The following is a 12,420-nucleotide window of genomic DNA, read 5'->3' as shown; positions in this document are numbered from 1 at the left end:
TTATAAAATTACTTTTTCGGTAATGAGTTAATAACTTTAAAAAAATATTAAGGCTTTACTGTACAACCGTATAGGAGTTGTTATAAATTTCAAAAAATTTTGATTATCTATGAATATTTTCTTAAAAATAAAATGTAAGATTTATAAATTTAAAAGATATTTTTATTAAAACGTCATTTTAAAATCAAAATCGAAGGAATTTTCGTTTAAAAGAAAACTTTTTAAATGTAAAATATTGTATATATATAGAAACGCGCGTTTTTTACAATATAGTTTTTTTTAAAAAAAACGTGTCATTAAAATTAAAATCAGTTTGTTTTTAAATATTAATTATAAAACGGTGTAAAAAATGAAAATGTATTTTTAAATAAATAATATAATGGAATTATTAGATACGAATTAACATTGAGGAAAGTAAATGTTAGTTTTTTTTGTTTTAATGCAGCCATATCCTAATAATAGGCGAGTACTCTTACTTTTGACGTCACATGCAAAATCCAATACACTCCATTAAAAAGAAAAATGGCTTCGTTGTATGTGTAAAAGCCAAAGTCATAAAATGACACACGTCGCTCAGAGAAACAATCACGTTCTTCAAATGTTGAAGGTACGTGTATTAAATTGTGAAATGTAAAAAATTTTTGGTTACAAAAAAATTTGACAAATCTAATTTTTAATAATAATATAGTTGTATTTTGTTTGCATACAAATGCATTTTAAATTTTTCTAATCCCTTGTTTATCTTATGAAGAGTTAACTTATCGATTTACAAAATGGTTGAAATTAAATAGTTTGTGTATGTTTATCGAAAAAAGCTTGAATTTCGTGTACATTTATTTTTACTTCAAATGTTTAGAATAAAGTTCATGGTTTTTTCATTTTTTCGTTTTCATTTTTTTATACTAAGCTTTTAATTCTAACTGTAGGATTAAAGTACTTGTTTATTTTAATATCATTAAATTATAACAAAATCATATTTTTATAGCGCTCCTAGTCAGATATGTAGATTGATATACCTGATTAAAACATAAAAATTACTTAATATATATTCTGATACTGTTGTAATAAATTAAAGCCGCGAAATTTTGTAAAATTGCAATTTGAAAATATGTAAAATACTTAATAATGTTTCAAATATTTTTTCTTTAACTTTTAAAACAAAGTTTTTAATTAAAATTCTTTAGGTGCTTAAATTTGAGTGATTAATAATATTAATATCAGTTAAAAATGTTTAATAAAAAAAAAAGTTTTTTAATATTTGTTGTGGTAATTTCATTTTTGTGTCTAATTTAAAATTTATTTTTATGCCAAGTTTTTTTTTCAGAAAATAATAATTTTTTTTTTTTTTCCCCCTTTTCAGAGACTGAAAGAAACATTAGAAAATGATAAAAAGAAATATGCAGATAAAGTAAATGTGCTTGTTATGACCTGGGAAAGAATAGCAGCATCTGCCAAAGAACAGCGACCACTGGCTGCCATTTGTATTGTGGAAAAAATGTATAAGTAAGTTCAAAACTCTATCGGCTATAACTCGATATTATTTTGGTTTTTTTTATCTTTAAAAAAAAATATTAATATTACAGAGATACATTAAATATAATGCTGCAAGGAGAATGGCCAAAAATGTCACCTGTGTCAAAAACTCATTTGATGCAAATGCTTAATCGTTGTAGAACAGATTTATGTAAAGAAATGCCATGGCTAAATAAAAAATTTAAAAAATTAGTCGAATTAGTTAATGATCCATGGACATTACCAAGCCTCGAAAGAATTTTACATAAAGATCCCAGTCCAGCAACACCAGAACAAAGTAAGTTTTTTTTTTTTTTTTTTTTTTTTAACTGAAACGATTAAAAAAAATGTGAGTGGATTTTAATGAAATGCTTTTATATCTTTTCAGTTATTGAATTCTGCGAATCAGAAAGGGGTCTTTTAATAGTCACTAGATTAACCATGTTGTGTTCAAATAGGTGTGAAAAAGTTGCTATAAAGCTTGCTGAAGCTTGCTTTGGAGTACTTAGTAATGGAAATGTTGCCCTAATGAGTTTTTTTACAATTAATGAGTACAATTTTATTTTTGATATTTACCTCTGCCTCTTATACAAATATAAAAAATTAGAGTGTATCATTAATGCTGTAAGTAAATCATTAAATAAAATTTTTTTTTTTTTACTATTTTTTAACATAATTTTTTGTTTTAAATCATAGATCATGTGATTTTAAAATTTGTATAAATTTATTTCAGTTAAAGTCGGTATCCATCAACAATGGATATTATCTTGTTGTTCGCCTTAAAAAGCGAAGTGATATTCATGAGCAAAAAATATGGAAATTTTCACATCAAGTTGCTGCAGTGGCCTCAAGATATTTTGTTACAATATCTATGCTGTCTAGAACCATACCTAATTCAAATCATCTAAAAAATTTAATCAAGTATGTACACTTTATTTAATTTTATTAACTTTATTCGTTTTGTGCATGTTTTTATTTTAATTTGACAGTACTTAATTTATATTTTAAACTCTTTTATACTAAATGATTAAATCATAATTTTTTAGTGAGTGGCTGTCTACATGTAACCCTGCAGAAAATGACATAGATAATGAAGTTCGAAAAGTAATGCAACCAGCTGAAACTTCCGAACACATTTATTTGATGGCAGAAGTTTTAACCGAGCTGTCTCAAAAGTTGGGAAATCAAACTTATAGTTCTTTAATCATGGAGTTATATATTAGGGCATTGACTGCTGATATTAATTATTTAGAAAGAGTCAAACTTCAAAATGATAAAGATCAAATGACGGCTTATGAAAAACATTTAGCTTCTAAATTTTTAGCCTTGGCAGATCTTGTGAGTAATAAAATTTATTTTCGAATTGCATTTTGCAATGTAATTTTACTTTTTGTAAATATCTCATAATATTTTTCCTGTTTAGGTGAAAGATCACAGTGGAGTTAGGCGAGAGTTTGTACTTACTGCATTTTCAATACATCCATCAACTGAAATTTATCAAAGAGTTGAAGAAGAAGCTGTAGCCAGTGGTAAATTATCTCCACATTCCACATCTCAGGAAAGTCTTGAAGTTGGTGTTCTCTCTGAAGGTTTATCATCTTTATCTAGTGAAGAAACTGAGGGAAAAGAAACGACAACAGACTATTCTGTGAATAATGATTCTCAAGATAGTGGTGCATTTGTTGAGGTTTGTTTTAGTCTAGTCAAATTTTTGAGATTTTTCCGAGATTTTATGAATTAATTATTTACAAATTTCCTAATGTAGATATCCAATCGATGTGCCCTACATTTGCCATACGATGGTGTTGGTCCAGAAGGAGAACTCTGCTTCCAATGCGGAGATTTTACGGGTACTCCAACTTCTCAAAAATCCGTGGATCGTGAACAAGTAAACAATGCTACATTTAATACATTTATTGTTTTTTTTTTTTTTTTTTTTTTAACTCTTTTTAACTTATTTTAATTATTATTTAGAAAAAGAAGGAAAGAAGTTTAGACGCTTTAATTTTGATCAAAGGAAGTACGGTTACGGAAAGTTTAAATTACGATGTTTTGTCAGCTCCCAGTCAAGTATTAGAAGCCGAAAAACTTGGCTTATCACCCCAAGTTTGTGCCGACCTTGTAACTTTACTCGGTTCAAATAGATATCATTTGTTAACGTGGGTATTAGAATGGGGTGAATTATCTAGTCGATGTCTCAGGTATGTTACTTTAATTAAATAATTTTTTTTTTTAAATTCAAAATATTATTTTAATTAAATTCAATTTAATTACAGATATATGGATGAAGCAGACACTATTAAAAGTGGTAAAAAAGAATTAAAATTTTTAGAAATCGATTATAATCAATATAAAGATTGGCCTGAAAACGACGATGATGAAGTAAGGCACACACAGTAATATTTAATATTTTTTTTTTTTTGTAATCTTTTTGAAGTTGTTCAAAAAAAAAAAAAAACTTTACTTTTTCAGGCCGATTGCATTGAGAAAGGTTACGAACAGTGGTTGGAAGATGAAAATACTGAAACTGATTTCGATACCGACTCCAAAAGGAGTAATACGGACGATTCTGAAGAATTATTGATTAAAACAGCTTTAAAAAGATCTCAAAAACAAATGGGCCGATACGCAGAATCATCTTCTGATTCAGAGGATTCTAGGAGCAGGCCTAGAAACAGAAAGAGAGGAAGACCTCGAAAACGTTTAAAATCATTTTCAGATTCAGGAAGTGTTAGTGATAGTTTAGGAAGCGATGGGCAAAAACAAAAGCGAAGTAATATATATATAGTTTTTTTGGAAAATACAAAAGAAAAAAAAGGGGCTAGTACGACTAATGATTTTAATTATTTCAGGTAAAAAATCACGGGCTAAATCCAAAGATCTTAGAAAAACTCTCGGAAGGTTAAAAATATTGGAAATGGCAAATAATTCAAACACTTTATCTTCCAGTAACGATTGCTTTTCATCCGAAATAGTAGCTAGTAAAATTTACGGATTACCCGCGGCTGCTAATAATGCTCAAAGTAATCAAGCTGTTTTAAAGTCATTACGAGCTTTTCGGCCGAATGCGCACAAAACCAAAGGGGATGAACTTGTAGAATCGGTTAATGAAAATTGTTATAATTCGAATACGTTAGGGGGAAAAATGATTTTAAATAACAAAAATACGGTTTTTGATTGCAATGATAACAAATTTATCACACAAAACGAACGGTTTTCTTTCGGAGGTAAAGACATGGAACTGCATTTCAGAACGGGTGGGGTTCAAACGAAAAAATACAATGATATGATAAGAACGATTAAAGAAGATTTAATATCGGTGTCAAATATTCCTAACGTTACTAATAATGCTACGGTAAATGTTGTTCACGTTCATGATTCTCAAGGAGTGGAAGGATCTCAAAATGTACAATCCTCAGCTGTGACGACGCAAACTACTACGGTAACGTCTTCCACAGTATCACGAAACACGACTTTAACATCATCCACATCGAAACCTAAAACGGAAGGTGAATCGCAAGGATCTCGAAAACCGCCTACATCTAGTCAGCCTTTAAATCAAAATGCAATAGTTAATTACCTGAGTACGCCCGTTACAACAAACGCTTCTGTATTATCTTCAGCCTTGACGAGAGTTACTCCGATCAGCAGATCCGGAACAACTTACGTTACAACTAATCAGATTTTGTCAGCAACTGGAGTGAGACCGGGTGGTAGTAAAATTATTGGGCAACCTCAATACATGGCTATCGTGAATAGAACTTCTCTTAACCAAAGCAATTTAACTGGTCCGGCTCAAAATACAGACTGTCAAAACACAACAAACTCCGTCGTTGGCTTTATTACTACTTCTAACAGTTTAAAAAATTCTACGCAAAGTTTTGCAATCACTCAACCGGCTCGAGCACCAGTTCAAACTGCTCGAGTCGTAACCGTACCTGGTGTGGATGCCACCAGAGTTGTTGTCGAAAGTGATAGACCAAATGTGATATTAGGTAAAAGTTTCGGAGTTCAAAATATCAGAGATGGAATGAGTCCGGTATTCAATCACGTGACTACCGGTTCAAACAGTGTCACACAAGTGAGAAAAATTGAAGAATCTAATTCGAATGTAACGAGGTCCAACGCGGCTTTAAATTCTACTCCAGATGTCTCCGTTCAAGGAGTTTCAAATTCACGGTCATCGTTGGAAAATTCTAATCTTACTCAGAGCAATATTCCATCCAAGGTAGATGCAACTAAAACAAAGCCTTCAAACGAAACGACAATGTTAAGTGTTATCTCAGGATCTAACGTTAATTATATAAATACTTCGAAAGCGAATACATTGCGAATCGCATCAGACGGTGACGGTCATTTTTTGACGCGAAATAATACAGTTGCGAAAAATTCTGTCGTAACTAATTTACTGACAAATCAAGTTCCACAAACATTTCGGGTTAACAATGCCAAAGCGCCTCATACTGTTATACTGCAAAAAAACCTACCCGCTACGAATAGGAATACGTTGGTAAGTGACGCTTCAAGCACAAAACGCAATGTATCCGTTGTCAAAGCCCAAACAACAAACAACAGTACAGAAAAAGTTGTTATAGAACAAGAAGACGTATCGACTCACCCCGCGTTTATTAACAGTGTCTCTGGCGTGGCTCCGATCACCTTAGAATTGAAAAACGTTGGCCCTGTAGGAACTCCTACGACCAATGCTTTTAACAATAGGAGTTACATTTCTTCGAATGCAATTAGTAATAAATTACCTTTTAACGAAGTAGTAAGAATCGTTCCGAGTGGATCCGGTTTAAACCAAAGTGCGCAATCTCTCGAAAACGTAGAATTGAATACATCCACCGCTGCAACAAGTCAAAATTCAATCGGAGAAAGCGGTGATGTCATAGCAATCATAAATTCCTCTCCTTCCGTAAAATTAGATTCGAGTAGCGTGATGCCGAATAGAAATATTTTAGCGACAGTATTGAAACGAAATCCAATGGGTAACGTTTTATCTCCTATAACCTCATCAACTTCTCAGTATTTAGTACCAAATTCCCGGAATTCAATTCACGTGAGCAATCAGGGTGACGGCGTTCAAAACGTGATGATAAGTCAAAATTCTAATAGCAGTACCATTCATTACACTGTCGTGAATCCACTACAGCAGGATATTCAACCAGGCAACGCGAGTTCGTCATCGAACGATATGATGGCAAAGCAAAATAATTTTGAAACTCCGCAAACTGTTATTTCATCGTTACTGAATCAGATGGAAAATTCTGACTTTTCCGGCGAATCTTTACCCGCCGGCGTCGGAACGAACAACGGAAACAATACTGAATCTCCACAAGACTTGAATGCTGGAAACCAGCAGCAAATTGGGTTAGAAAGCAAAAAAATGAATAAATCAAATTCTAGTCCATCGACGGTACAAACGGAAAGCGCTTTTATTAAAAAACAAGTATTAAACAATCAAAAAATAACAATATTGGTACAAAACAATGAAGGAGATGGCGAAAAGTCCGAGAATACGTCGACGAATAAATTCAATGAATTGTTGTTCAGAGACGATCAGAAAACATGTATCACTTTTCGTGCCATTAAAAGAACGATTAGTGATGAAAATGGTAGTGACGAATCTCCTCCTCCTCCGAAGAAAAAGAAAAATGGTTCTTCAGATTCTTTAAACAACGGTTCAAACGGGGATTCTCCTCATCAATCACCGGCAAATTCTTCACACTCGGATAATAATAATAAAACTGATGGAAATTCATCGGAATCCTTGTGCCAGTATTTAGTTTTAGAAGCCGTTAACGATCCTGCGGGAACCCTACCAAAATTTAATCAGGCATTTGGAAAATCATACCAGGTACAATGAGATAAAAAGAAATTTTCGAGAGCCTTGAAAAAAATTTGTCGATTTATAAAAAAATTTTTAAAATTTTTTAAATTTTGTAGGTCAAAATGCCTCAAGCAATAAAATCCACGGATGATGTCACGGATGCGGTACCCGCGGAAGAAGAAATTTTCGATGATGGAGAATTGGAAAAATCAGATGGAAAATTATCGGATGATTCGAGAGCATCTTCTTTGACCGTTTTAAATCAAGTTCCTGTTACCGAGACACCGAGGGAATCATCAAACACGTTTGAAGAAATTGTACAAAAACCTGTAAAAAGTGTATATATTGACAAAGAAGTTAAATTGAATATGCAGGAGGGTTCTTCTGGGAAAGTCAACGAGGGAGCGGCTCTCGAATCCGCAAACATATCGACAATACACATGACGGAAGTACAACATCAACAACAACAACAGCAACCCCAGCAGCAGCAGCAACAAACGAATTTTAACAATTATTCAAATGCGCCCAAAGTCGCGAGGTCTTCTGTCGTGCAACAGCTGTTGAGAAAAGTACCAACAACGGGGCCGTCAACGCTCCAGGTTAGTTTTGATCGCTTGATTTAAATGTAATCAATCCATGAGGTCGGTTTCCAAACGTATTTATTTTTTTTTTTATTGTTTTGTGCTTGCTAGATTTTAACTGTCAAAAAGAAAATTTTCTTTTTTTTTTTAAATTTTAGTTGAAAAATTTATTCAAGACTGATTTATATATATATATTCACGTATATGTAGTTTGATTATTGTTGTTATTATTATTATTACTATGATTTTCCGTCGTTTCGACAGGATGATAATAATAATTAGAATTTTTCTTATTTATTGATTTGATAAATCAGATTTTTTTTTTTTTTTCAATGGGAAAGGTTTTTTTTTGCTTTCGTTTGATTAAATGAAATTTTCTTTTTTTCTTTTCTCTATTTTTTTTTTTTTTTTAAGAAGACGTTGTTATGCAAATAGATATGCATATATATAATGTGGTCTTTTTAAAATAAATATTTAATGATTTGTATTTTTAAAAGGAACTACATTGTATTATTACTATTATTATTATTATTTAATTTTTTATATATATATATATATTTTATTTATTACACGTTTTGTAGTTGTTGTTTTTTTTTTGGGGGGGTAGGGGAGGGGGGAGTGTTAAATTATCATTTTATTATTTTTATTTTTTCCCCACATACGCACACGACATCCTTCTTATATATGCTTTTTATTTGTTTCCTTTTTTTTTTAAAACACCGATATTAGTATTATTATTATTATTATTATTATTATTATTAATTTCTTTTTTACTTTTTTTTTTTATCGAATAGAAACAGTGCACCGCTTTTTATTTATTTATTTAAAAAAAAATTTTTTTGTAAACGACTGCATGCGACTGAAATTAGTTTAAGTAAGTAGTAGCTTTGAATATTTTGTGATTGTTCGATGGTATCTGCAAAGGCAAACGTAAAAATCATCATCATCATCATCATCATTCGAAAGAAAAAAGGAAAAGAATCAAATTGAAATTTAATCCAAAAAAAAAACTGTAGTGAATAAATATTTTAAAAAAATTTTCCTTAAAAACCCTTTTTTTTTCTCTCTCATAGTTTTCCTCGTGTTTCTACAGGATAAAACACGATGCGACGAAGTTGTCAAATGTTTTGATGACGTCATTAAATTTAAAATTTACGAATGTAAAAAAATCGTAAATTAAATATTGTTAATGTACACAACAGCCCAATTTTTTCGCGTGTAAAAAATGGAGGGAAAAAAAAACTTTTTAAATGACCAGAAATAATTTAAATCGGATGTAAATGATGATTATCCTATGATTACTTCCTGGAAAACCTTTTAAACAGCTCCAAAGTTTCCCGAGGTTTGCCGAAATAAAAGAAAATTACATGTGAAAATATGTTTTTTTTTTTTTTTTTTTATGTGAACGCCGTTGAAAAGTCGTTTTTATATAGAAGAATGCTTTGCTTGATGTTTTTTTTTTTTTGTAAAAGGTATGCATTGTTGAAAACATTTCTTTTTTTTCTAAAGGTACGGTATATGATTATTTTTCGAATTGTTCCTTTTTAAAAATTATTATTATTATTATTAAAGGTATAAATTTTTGCAGGCTGTAAATTCCATCAATACGGTTACGACGAAACAATTAAAAACACAAGATGCCGTTTCCGGTTCTACATTTATTTACACAACAGAAACTAGAGCTCAGTCTCAGATAGTAATACAAAGAGCTGTCGGACGTATTAATACCCCAACCATAAGTCAGGTTCGTGTTTTTCCGGTCTTTTAATAAATCGCTTCGATTTGTTTTTTTTTTTTGAACTGGTAAAGAATTTTTTTATCTTCAGGTTGCACCAATTATTTACACTCAAAATCCTGGAGATCAAACGGCGGCTCCCACTCAAACTTTACTTTTGGCTGCCGTACCTACCGGAACGAGGGGCGTGGCACCGGGAACGCAGCTGTTGCGAATACCTTCTAGTTCAGGAGTGTGGAAAATGGCATCTTCGGTTAATCCTCCGAAAATTGTTCAATTAAAACCAACTCAAAATTTAGTTCTTCAAAATAATCAAGATCAGAATTTATTGTTGCAAAGCGGACAACCTTTGCTTCTTCACCATTTGACAAGTCTTCCAATAAAGCCTATAAGTGTAGTTGCCAGCACTACGAAAACAAATCCAACCGTTAAAATGGATGTTAAAAATGATTTAAATATGGATCCGGGGAAAATGTGTTCGTTGCCACTCGAAGTGGATCAAACGACATTGAAAAACGATACCACGAGTCCATCGGCATCCGTTTCAGAACACGAAACCGTTTCACTCATGAAAGATATAAAAGAATTTGAAAATGTATTCGAGGAAACGAAGTTAAAATTTGAAATGGAAGAACAACAGGGTAATTGTTTGCCGGATATTGAAAATGTTTCCACGAGTAAAAATCCACTACCTCCCCAAGTGAACGTTCAAACGGGAGGAACCAACACTCAACCGGTACAACAAACGGTTTTGGTTCAACCGCAATTGATGCTTCACAAGCCGCAAATGATAATAACATCAGCGGTACCGAATCAACAAACGATTTTCACACAAAAAGTTGACAGCAAGCCTTTAACGATGGAAAAAGAACCGGAAAAAAGATTAATACTGACGGCAAATCCAAAATTATCCATCGATGACAGTTCTTCATCTCACGTTGCCGTTGCTTACGTGAGTCGTTCGACACCAACATCGGCAAACGTACAGAAACCTTTGGTCGTCGTCACGAATTATGCCCAACCATCGACGTCACCGGCTCCGAGCATAACATCTCAAAATTCATCGAGTCCGAACAGTGGCGTGAGTTCGGTATCATATTCGGGTTCGGGTAGTTCTTCTTGTAAAACACCACCCAAATCTAAATCTAGAAACGTTAAAACGGTTGTTAATCCATCGAAATCTCCTCCCGTTGCAAAACCGCAACAGAAACCACAAGAAGATGCCAACACAGCTCAAAAGATATACGCAATTTTAGAGGAATACGCGGTTCAACTCCGTAATTCTCCGGACATGAACAACCGACCAGCACCGCGTCGTCGTTCGAATCCACCCACGAGTACAAATTCTAAAAGGAAAAAAACGGTTTGCAAAAATAAAGAATCATTTTCCGATGGAGACGATACCAATTTTGTCGAAGATAGTACCGAACCTTTACCGAGTAGCGAGGATAGTTCGAGCGGAGTGACGGTTCTTCAAGTTTGCGTATCTTCCTCGCATTAAAATATATATACTTATCGTTTTTAGAAAATCCAGTAGCCATAGTGATGTAAAATTTAATTTTATCCATTAAAAAAAAAGAAAATAATTATAATGATGATGATGATGATGATGATGATATTGATGATGATGACGACGACGAGGATGCTAATAATGATTATGATGAAATCGTATGTAAATTCTATGTAAATATTATCACAAATGATGATGATGATGATGATAATGATTGTTACTTTTCATTGCAATTTTATATATATATATATATACATAAATATAATATTAAACAAAAAATAGATGATAATAATATTAGGGTAATACACAGGGTGTATAAAACCTTTTCTTAATTACATTGCGTAAACAGAAAAAAATTTTTTTTTTTTTTTTGAAGCGCGTATAGCGTTTATTGTGTATAAAAAAAAAATGGAAAAAAAAGGAAAAAAAATCTTTTTTTATTTATAATTATTTACTTAAAGAAAAATATTATCATTATTATTATTATTACGGTAATAAATTAATTTAAAAAAAAAATGTCGTCGTTTATATGTGTTATTTCACAAAAGTCAAAAAAAACAAAAAAATTTATTATTATTATTATTTGAATCGTTACACGAATGTTTGTGGTATTTGTTTTTTTAATATTATTATTATTATTAATTTTGGGGAGGAAGAAAGTTTAACCGGGGGGAGGGAGGGGTGAAGGTGACCATGTTCAAAACGATGTTTTCGATTTGGAATGAAAGGAGTAATAAAGGTTTAATTTGAATTAGGTGTTACCCTTTTAACCATTACCACGCGCACACGCTCACACTTTCGTAAGGTTGAGGGGGTGTGTGCGGTGAGTTATCATCCCTTAAATTCGTTTTGTTTTTTTTATTCTCCCCAATTTTAAGAGGAAATTTTTTTTTGTGTGTGTGTATCACTGGAAGCCTACATCAAGCCCACGTTATGTCTCATTATTATTATTATTATTTTATCGATTATCACTTATTATTTCGTGTAATTATTATTATTAATAAGTTCTCACTTATGTATTAATAAAAATTTATTAAAAAGAAACCAAATGATTGATAACATTATCAACAAAATGTAAATTTAAAATAATAATAATAATCAAAAAAAAAGTTATTTATTTTTTATTTTTTTAGTGCAATGTTACATAAAAATTGTTTTATACAACAAACGTTTTATTATTATTATTATTACGACGACATTTTTTTTTTTTTGTTTTGGAAGTTTTAGTGGTAGTGATAGTGATGATAAA

General features: G+C 31.6%; 1 protein-coding gene across 1 annotated transcript; it reads left to right on the top strand.

Annotated features, from left to right (window-relative positions):
* Positions 1 to 559: 559 nt before the first annotated feature.
* On the top strand, positions 560 to 11,162 carry Phum_PHUM527190 (uncharacterized protein; the record flags this gene model as incomplete). Its single annotated transcript, XM_002431365.1, has 15 exons — positions 560 to 607; positions 1,361 to 1,503; positions 1,584 to 1,810; positions 1,901 to 2,136; positions 2,246 to 2,433; positions 2,559 to 2,850; positions 2,936 to 3,199; positions 3,278 to 3,400; positions 3,487 to 3,713; positions 3,789 to 3,894; positions 3,985 to 4,285; positions 4,365 to 7,372; positions 7,462 to 7,944; positions 9,515 to 9,670; positions 9,753 to 11,162. The coding sequence occupies 15 exons, from the start codon at positions 560 to 562 to the stop codon at positions 11,160 to 11,162; spliced, it is 7,212 nt and encodes a 2,403-aa protein (XP_002431410.1).
* Positions 11,163 to 12,420: the final 1,258 nt, after the last annotated feature.

The sequence above is a fragment of the Pediculus humanus genome, genomic scaffold (genome assembly GCF_000006295.1).
Source record: "Pediculus humanus corporis 1103172108285 genomic scaffold, whole genome shotgun sequence".
Classification (NCBI taxonomy): domain Eukaryota; kingdom Metazoa; phylum Arthropoda; class Insecta; order Psocodea; family Pediculidae; genus Pediculus; species Pediculus humanus.
Note: the sequence above shows the minus strand (reverse complement) of the source record. Positions and strands in the feature narration are given on the sequence as shown.